This window comes from Sinocyclocheilus grahami, unplaced genomic scaffold, assembly GCF_001515645.1.
Source record: "Sinocyclocheilus grahami isolate Dianchi unplaced genomic scaffold, SAMN03320097.WGS_v1.1 scaffold28.1, whole genome shotgun sequence".
NCBI lineage: Eukaryota > Metazoa > Chordata > Actinopteri > Cypriniformes > Cyprinidae > Sinocyclocheilus > Sinocyclocheilus grahami.
This window is the reverse complement of record NW_015505207.1, coordinates 630,015-638,961: the sequence shown is the minus strand read 5'-3', so window position 1 is coordinate 638,961 and position 8,947 is coordinate 630,015. Positions and strand designations below refer to the sequence as shown.

Below are 8,947 nucleotides of genomic sequence, written 5' to 3'. Positions count from 1 at the left end.
CTTTCACCGTGGACGAAGCGGAGTCCAGCCCGGGGTCGTCACATGTGGTTGCTGCTCCTTCGTTGGATCCGCCGGGCGCGCCGTTCTCGACCCCGCCGCCTCAGCTCACTCTAGCCTGGCCTCAGCTCACGCTAAGCCGGGGCTTCCTCTCACGCTAGGCCGCAGTGTTTTTCGTTGTGAAAGCGAAACTACTTTGTTTGGTCTTCCAAAAGAGGACACGACTACAAATCAGTGGTCAAGTTGTATTTACAACACTGTTCCAGAACAGTTTAACCCAAATATTCAGATGTGTGCTGCACATTTTATGGAGGACTGTTTACTGATCCTGGGAGAGTAACGTTAGACTACAATGCTGGCAGTTCTCACTCAGTCTGTAATTACGTTTTCATTTAAAGGATTTGCCACTGATGATTCAAACGTGAGTTTTGGGCAGTAGAGTAGCACTTGTTGTTTGTCATTTCTCTGATCACAAATGCAGACAGAGTTTTATGTTTACGCGGCGCGATGCAATGCAACTTAAAAACGTAAAAACACAGTATAAGTCATTATAATCAGTAATTATGTCCCCACTGGATGCAACAAATGCCTCGTTTGTAATGGGTTTTAATGTTTATGTCTCTTCGCTCAAGCCGGGACACGGCATCAACAGTATGTGAGGGGCGTAACATTTCCGTCACATGCTTGAGGTATTCAGCCAATCACAACGCACTGGATAGCTGGCCAATCACAGCACACCTCGCTTTTCAGACCGATGAGCTTTGTAAAAATCGACGCGTTTCAAAAAGGCGGGGCATAGAGGAGAAACAATAATGTACAGTATGTGGAAAATAATGTGTTTTTTTTTACTTTAAACCGCATAAACACATTTCATTACACCAAATACACAAAATAATGTTATTTGTAGCAGCATCATATGACCCATTTAAAGCAGAAGTTAACTAATAGCTAAAAGTTTCTTCACCATGCATCTCGTGCTTTTTTGGTCTCAGGACACGCACAGCATGGTTTGAGAGGTTTCTTCTGCTCTGCCCCCTCTATTGCTGGTGAAGTATCCACACTGGCTGCTGACAGGCTCGACATTTCCACTTACAAACGCTGTCTGAGAAAACAAAAGAGCATGGGACATTTATCAGCTCTATACTTCCGTTTCAACATTAGCCTACATTTTGCACAGCCAGCAGAGTGCAGCAAACTAGCCACCATGTCACTAACGTTAGTTACATCATGTTCTCTGCTCTTCATCGTTTCGTTAATATACTAAAATCCAGCCGTCCATACCTCGCTGTATCTTATCGGATGTAAAAGATATTCAGATCATGGTGTCAGGTAATCTCAAATAAAATAAAATATCAAATTTACTCACTCTATATGATGTAGAGACTGATGTGCTCACGTGCGTCCTTCATTCCACAACCTTGAACCTGCAGCTGTCAAAAACCAGCACAACCCCGCGGAAGTGTCGCGTAGCTTCCGGGTCAATGCCTTGCCTTTAAACAAAAACAACAAAATTAACAACTAAGCTACAGCCATTTATTACAAATATGATTTACATTCACACAGGTTAATGGCTAAAGGTATACGAAACGCGATTCAATCTAAAATCAGGTCATAACAACATGCCGAAAAATAAAATACAATAAAAGTCTTGTACAGAATAGAAGTCATTTAAAAGTTTAGGTTATTAATATTATTTATATCATCATAATATTTTTTATCATTAGCTAACATTTCAGTATATTATTTTTAATACATATTTTAATATAATTTAAATTACACTTTTAATGGTTATCATATTGTCTCATAACATCATATTGTCAAACATAATCATATGTTTGCAATTTATACCAGATGAGTATTATGAACAATGTTTTTTCTGAGTAGGTATTTGCAGGCAAATTCACATAACTATACAACTATACTTCACAGATTACTTCTGATATTAATGATAATAGTTTTTTTTTTTAGAAGTGAGAATTCTGTGTGTGATCCATCTACTCTATGTTTATTCAGGACAACTGCACTATCTATGCTTTTTTCAAGAACTGCTTAAAATATACTAGACCCCATACTCTACACATATACAGCACATAAGTGGATCTCCAAAACAAGTGCAACAAGGGCACAAATAGCTTTCATGTTGACCTTGCTTCTGATGTGTAACAGAGTTACATCTCTCTACAGAAAATAAAGTGCTTTCAGGGTTATTACATTGAGTATTTCCTATGATTATCACCATACATTTAAAAATGGTTGTCATAAGTGAGCTTTTGAGGACAGACTTATGTAATTACATAAATTACTTGTAATTAAAAACTAATTTAAACAAGGAGGGGAATAATGGTTAGATCTAAATGATAACCAGTCTACCTGAAACAGAACCCAAACCCCAAAGTAGCTAAAATAATGCTGTCTTGTGTGCCTGTCACTGTGTGTGCAACTTACATCATGTCTGACACATTCTTTTTTCAAACACTGGCCAACAGCTTGTATTGCAAAATATTGTTTTGATAAATGTTTATAGTGCCTTTCCCTGCTTTTTCTGCTACGTTCAGCATGCTATGAGCGGCAAAAATAGAACATTTCAGTCATGACGTCAATTTGTAGGCCAACACAGAATGCCAACTCAGCATGGACTCCCCAAGGCATTTCTACTGGGGTTTTAGTATATATTTGTTTGTTTGTTTGTTGTGTTGTACCTCATACATGAATTCAGAAAGTGCTGTGTCCGATTAATTACACATAATTTGTCAAGAATGTATTAATCAGAAAACCATTGCAGTGCTTATATACATTTTTAAACACAATGATTTCAGAATGTATGTGTCGTGTTAGGCGCACACATACACACACACACACACACACACACATACAGTATATATATATAGTAGTTAAATTATTAATATAATAAATATAAAAGTATATTTATTATTCTTGTGTACAGTTCAAGCGTCATGTTAGGTATGAGAATATAGTATATATATATATATATATATATAGTTAAATATACAATTTTATGAATTATATTGGTAATTAGTTTGGCTATTAATATAATAATGATTAAGTATACCCTTTTATTATAAATATAATGATCTTGTTTTTTTATTTTAAAGTTTCACAGATTAAAATGTTGCATGGAAGCATCATTTTAGTATTTTAACTAGACTAGAAGCTTCACAGACAAGCGTGTTAATAAAACCAGTGACTAGTCATGTTTTAATGAATTCAGTCACCCACTTGATAACTGAATGCAATGTGATATGTAGATTACAATGAATGAATGAATGCAATTTAGGTGTTTGTTGCCTTCTGAGAACATAAGATCAGTTACATGTTACATTACTTGAATACCACTTTGAAATTCAACACTCTATTGTGACTCTCATAAACATAGTCTGCCAATGCAACACAATACTGTATTCAGTTTACTGGAGATCTAGTGAGCTCCACCGTTGTGATGTGCTAAGCTGCAGGTTCGGTTTTTGATGTAAACACATCCACAATGAAAACACAGACCAGTTTCACCAGCTGCACCTAAGAAACATAGGTTAAACTCTGATTTCTCCAAAATCGGCTTTGCCTGCAAAAATATATACCTGTATTCTGTCTCTTTCTGAAATAGCAAAATTATCTGAGCATCTTGTGTGTTCATTAGAAAGAATCTCTTTGTCATATCAGTACAGTCATTTACGCACAATAAGAGCCTAAATACTTCTATCACCTCCCATTATCAGCCTTGGGTCCGGTTCTATCAGAACCATCTGTCTAGTTCAGATGACAATGGTTGTGATATTCAAAACCACCTTGTGTCAAAGTCAAAGAACCGCCCTGCAGTCCAGATGAGCTGAGCTGATGTGAGCGCGAGGCAGAGATACTGAATAGTTGATGAGACAATAGTTAGTTTGACAGAGGGGAAAGAATGGAAAGTCTGGAACTTATCTCTTTCTCCATTCTGGACCGAGGCAGAGCACTGTGATGGAAAATTACTCTGCGGCTGTGCATATGCGCGCGAGAGAGAGAGAGAGAGAGAGAGAGAGAGAGAGAGAGACAGAGAGAGACAGAGAGACAGAGAGAAAGCAAGAGAGCGAGCGTGAAGACGAGGAAGAGAAGTGGATTAAATGGTCAGCATAAAAGAAAGTCCAGAAATAAAGTTGTCAGAGAGGCACGGTGAGAGATGTTAGAGGTGCTTCGGTGATCACAGTGCTTAGTCAGGGCCTGGAAATGCAGCGTCTCATACCTGAGAATCACAGCCGCTTCCGTTTGAGCGAGTGGAAAAACCTACTGCTGCCGCAGCTGAACAGACGCTCGCTGCACGTCTACGGCAGTGAAGTGGCTGTGGAGAAGGAGTGCGTTAGACAGAAAGAGGGAGGTGTGTTGGTCATCCATCCCTTCAGTCGTTTAAGGTACTGTAATCTGTCTTGGTGTTTTTATTTAGTAGATAAAAAAAACATTTTACCTTATTTTATACCTTTTAATTAAAATAATAAACAAAATAAAATAAAAAATAGAAATAGAAATATAATACAATAGTAACTGAAAAAAGTTTAATTTTTTTTTTTTTTTAAATATGTTATGAAATAAAATAGAAAAATACTAATGCATTTTGAAAAGGACTGTGATGCAGAAATGCCATCTTTTAAAAATTTGTCCAACTCATGTCCTTATTTATGCAGGAGTCATTACATCATGTGTATGGTGGCCATAACATTTCTCAATCTAATTGGCATTCCAATGGAGATTGCCTTTCTAGATGGCAACAGTGGAGTAGGTTGGGAGGGTTTTAATGTGTTCTCGGACACTCTCTTCCTGATTGACGTGGGGCTTAACTTTCGCATGGGGATCATTAATGACGACAGTGAGGTAAGGATTAGCTCTAGACATCACAAATATCACATTGCTTAAACTTCTGCAATGAATCTTTCTGTATGTTACACAGGGAGCCATTCTGGATTTGAAAAGCATTCGACAACAGTATTTAAAAAGCTGGTTTATACCTGATATGGTGGCAGCATTCCCAGTTGGTTACATACTACTTATTGCGGTAATGTGCCTTTTTCTGCAAAATCTTGTGGCTGTATTGAAATTACAAAGCTCCAAATGGAAAAAATGTTTTGTGCCATTGTCATGATAGGACCTACAATACCATGGTGACTCTCCCTCATCCAGAGCCAGCAAAATGATGCGCATCTTGATGTTTGTGAGAATCCTCAGTCTTGTCCGCCTGTTGCGTGTGTCAAGGCTTGTTAGGTTTATTAATGAGGTGGAGAGAGTAAGTAATGAATTGCTTGAACGTGAAACTGTCCTTATCTTAATGAGACAACACTGACTATCAGTTTTGTCATCATTCAAAAAAATTCTTGGAATAATGCTTTTGATTTTTATATTGAATCTCTGCCCAAATAGGTTTCAAATGCCAACTTGGAGGTGATGAGGGTGTTCCTAAGAATCTTGTCGTTATTTATGATGATTTTCCTGCTGTGCCACTGGAATGGCTGTATTCAATATTTTGTGCCTATGCTTGAGGAGTTTCCCTCAGACTGCTGGGTTAGAAGAGAGAATCTAATGGTAAGTGTGTGAGCAGCATATTCACATAAACAGCATTACCACATTTATGTCATTAAATTTGAAAACTGTACTTGCAAGGCCTGTAAATATAATGGAAATGAATAATATTTTATACAGCCATGAAAACTTTAATAGTTTATATATATATATATATATTAGATATGCTCTAGAAGGTAGTCTGACATCTTACCTATATATTATTCTGAAGCTGAGCATTGTAACAATATTACAGCATTAATAATACTGAAATCCTCTTAGGTCATTTTCAGTCCTATTAATAACTGAGTCTTCTCTGTGATACTACGTTTAACCTATTAGAATTAATTACACTTTTAGAAAAAAGGTCCAAAATGTACTCCTATGTACCATATATGTTTGAGTTGAATTACTGAAATAAATGAACTTTTCCACGACATTCTAATTTATTGAGATGCACCTGTATGTACCTTTAAGGTAGCAATATGCACCCTTAGGGGTCAATAAAATACAAAGTGTACCTTTTCAAAATGTAGTGCCCTATTGACAACTTTTGTGCCTTTTTTCTGAGACTGTATTACAGAAAGTGTGTAATATTTGTTGTTTTATGGTTTTAATGTATAAAATATAGTATTAATGTCAATGCTTTGTCTTATGTAATTTGTCAGAATGCCACAGTGGGAGAGAAGTACTCTTTTGGAGTCTTTCGGGCCCTCTCTCATATGACTGCAATATCATACGGTTCCTCTGAAACACCCACAAGCAAGGAGTATACTTTTGATCAGCTGATTTAGCCAAATGTTAATTTTATACCACAACAATCACAATGCACAAATGATACTTCTTTTAATACCTGATTTTTTTTTTTTTTTTTAGATGAGGTTGAGCTTTGGATTGTCATGACTAGCATTGTGTCTGGAGCCCTAATGTACACAGTGATGGTCGCCAACACTGCTGCAATGATGACTGATGTGGACATAACAGCAAGAGCGTACAAGAACAAGGTGCAAGGAAAACAAATAAATTGCTAAAACAGCATATTCGATTTTTTTGGGGGGTGTCATTCACATTTTCTGTTTTCTGTTCCCTTGTGTGTTTGTTTTTACATAGATGAATCATATGGAAGATTATATGACTTTCCTGAAGCTTCCCAAAGCCCTTCGTATGCGCATCAACGAATTCTTTCAGGCTCGTTACGCAGGAAAATGGTATGATGAGAAGGATGTCCTGAAGTGGGTGTCTTCATCTCTCAGAGAGGTACTGCTCACTGTTGGAATAGATAGTCACAGAAACTATTATTTAAAATATGTTTGGCTCTTGTTTTTAACAGTAATGCAGTATTTTTATAGTTTATTTATTGTTCGGATGGATTTGTTAGGAAATTCTGATGACCATGTGCTCGACCCATGTGAGAAAAGTTCCCTTTTTCCGGAACTGTGATATAAACTTCATCAATGCCGTTCTTCTGGAGCTGCAGTATGAGGTGTATCAGGAGGGTGACATCATCATCCGCCAGAACACTCCTGGTGACCGCTTGTTCTTCATCGAGCATGGGCAGGTCCTTGTGGAGAATGAGTTTTTCCAGAGGGAACTGTGTGATGGAGACTGCTTTGGAGGTTTGACTCGAGTCACGTTGCTTTGTCAATGCAGTGTCTGTTTAGACTATGTGCAGTAGCCTGTGTTGTGTGTAATACAATTTATTAGTAAGCTGTGTTAAAGGGATAGTTCACCCACAAATTCTGTCATTATTTACTCACCCTCAAGTTGTTTCAAACCTGTTTGAGTTTCTTTCTTCTGTTGAACACAAAAGAAGATATTTTGAAGAATATGTGAAACGCATCATTTGACGGTAGCCATTGACTTCCACAGTATGGAAAGATACAAATCAAGTCAATGGCTGACAGAATTTTCATTTTTGGGTGAACTATCCCTTTAAATAATGTCTTTCCTTCCCTTTTCCAGAGTCATGTCTTCTATCAAAAGGAAGGCGTTTGGCCACAGTACAAGCTCTGACTGTCTGTCAGCTTTTTTCCTTGTCGGTGGACTCTTTTCATTCTGTTCTGAAGGACTATCCAGACATCAGGAGGGACCTGGAGACATTTCAACAGGATAAAGACATTTTGTTATGTTGAGAAAGTAAGTTTTAGTTCTATCCATGACACAGTTTGGAGCACAACTTAGTTGATTTAACAGTTTTACTGGAAACCATGATATATCTTTTCAAGATTCTTTAATGAAGGACAGCCTTTTTTTTAAAATAGAGATTTTGTTACATTCTAAATATTTTCTTCTTTACTAGCTAGTTATATACTAGTACTTTTGAATTATAAATGTATACATTTACCCCAAACTTTTGAATGGTAGTGTTTATTATATACACTTTAAAAGTTATGTTAGGTAAGATAGGAAAAAATCATTTTTAAAAATATAACACGCTACATAATAAGGATAATTAAGGATGCAAGTGCTCCTTGTCAAATCATTTTGATCTCGATTTTGCATCTCTATTTTAATTGGTAGATGGCTACACTTGCATCAAGCCCCTCCTGCAGCTTCCTAAGCATGCACTTTTCCTGCTTTTGATTTGCCAGCTTTGCTTTACTTGGATCTTCCTCTATATTGGCGTATATTTCCAGATGTGGTTTTGGAATATTCTGTTCCAGCTGGTAGATGTGGGCTTAAGTATTCCCTTTTCTACAGTGTATAACAAGCTGTCGGAAAATGGACTTTGTATAGCAAATAAGGTATGACTTATTATAAGGCAAACGCATTGGAATGGGATTCCTCTGAGAATACTGATAGGATGATTTTAGACTGTTTGTAGGCCACCTTCTCCAGCTCATCTACTCCCTCCTGGCCTCCGCTGCTATACTACGGAAGGCAGCTACTATGCCCACAGGAGGATGCACAGCTCAAAGATAAGCATAACCAGTCACAATGTCATGTTGTTAGGACCTCTGCCACTTGCTTCTCTAGTAGGTTTCTGCTTGTCTGCACCTCCAGGGTCTGCCTCTTAGTGTCTTCCTCTGAAGTATCCAGAACAGCACCCACTGGTGGCCTTCATTTTCCTGTAGAGGGCATTAATTTGATCTGACCAGGTCTTCACTGTAGGTATATATCAGAGAAGCCTTGTTTAAAACAGAAAATATGTTTAATGTTTTGGCCAATATGTTAGTGCTTTCAAATTCAATTTTACGTTAAATATGTCCCACAAAAGTCAGCCGATTATTTCCAGAAATCAGCACAGAGGATGTACAAATTCTGTCGGAGCCTAGGAAAAACTCACCATAATTTATTTTGGGGGGAAAAGGTAAAATTAGCTGTTTCATAAAATGAGCCATAGGCTGTAGAGATAATTGTAGCTCTGTTTTAAAAAAGTCTAATGTTTATAAAAGTCACATTTTAAAAA

General features: G+C 37.3%; 2 protein-coding genes across 4 annotated transcripts in view; one reads left to right on the top strand and one right to left on the bottom strand.

Annotated features, from left to right (window-relative positions):
• Window positions 1-1,552, bottom strand: part of LOC107569254 (cytochrome c oxidase copper chaperone-like) — a 4,896-nt gene extending 3,344 nt beyond the window's left edge. The window contains exons 1-2 of one of the 2 annotated variants that reach the window (XM_016255293.1): window positions 1,364-1,552; window positions 962-1,099 (exon numbers count right to left, since the gene is read on the bottom strand). In XM_016255293.1, the coding sequence (XP_016110779.1) occupies window positions 962-1,080 (119 nt within the window). In that variant the 5' untranslated portion in view covers window positions 1,081-1,099; window positions 1,364-1,552. The other variant, XM_016255300.1, reaches the window with a different exon arrangement.
• Window positions 1,553-4,081: 2,529 nt separating this feature from the next.
• On the top strand, window positions 4,082-8,909 carry LOC107569239 (potassium/sodium hyperpolarization-activated cyclic nucleotide-gated channel 1-like). Of its 2 annotated transcripts, none has more exons than XM_016255281.1 (11): window positions 4,082-4,400; window positions 4,671-4,857; window positions 4,934-5,038; window positions 5,129-5,266; window positions 5,401-5,562; window positions 6,207-6,300; window positions 6,415-6,542; window positions 6,649-6,795; window positions 6,917-7,154; window positions 7,501-7,674; window positions 8,130-8,909. In XM_016255281.1, exons 1-10 carry the CDS (start codon window positions 4,219-4,221, stop codon window positions 7,668-7,670), a joined length of 1,551 nt encoding a protein of 516 aa, XP_016110767.1. In that variant the 5' UTR covers window positions 4,082-4,218; the 3' UTR covers window positions 7,671-7,674; window positions 8,130-8,909. The 2 variants fall into 2 exon arrangements, with proteins under 2 accessions (XP_016110767.1, XP_016110760.1); XM_016255274.1 differs by having other exon boundaries at window positions 8,059-8,909.
• Window positions 8,910-8,947: the final 38 nt, after the last annotated feature.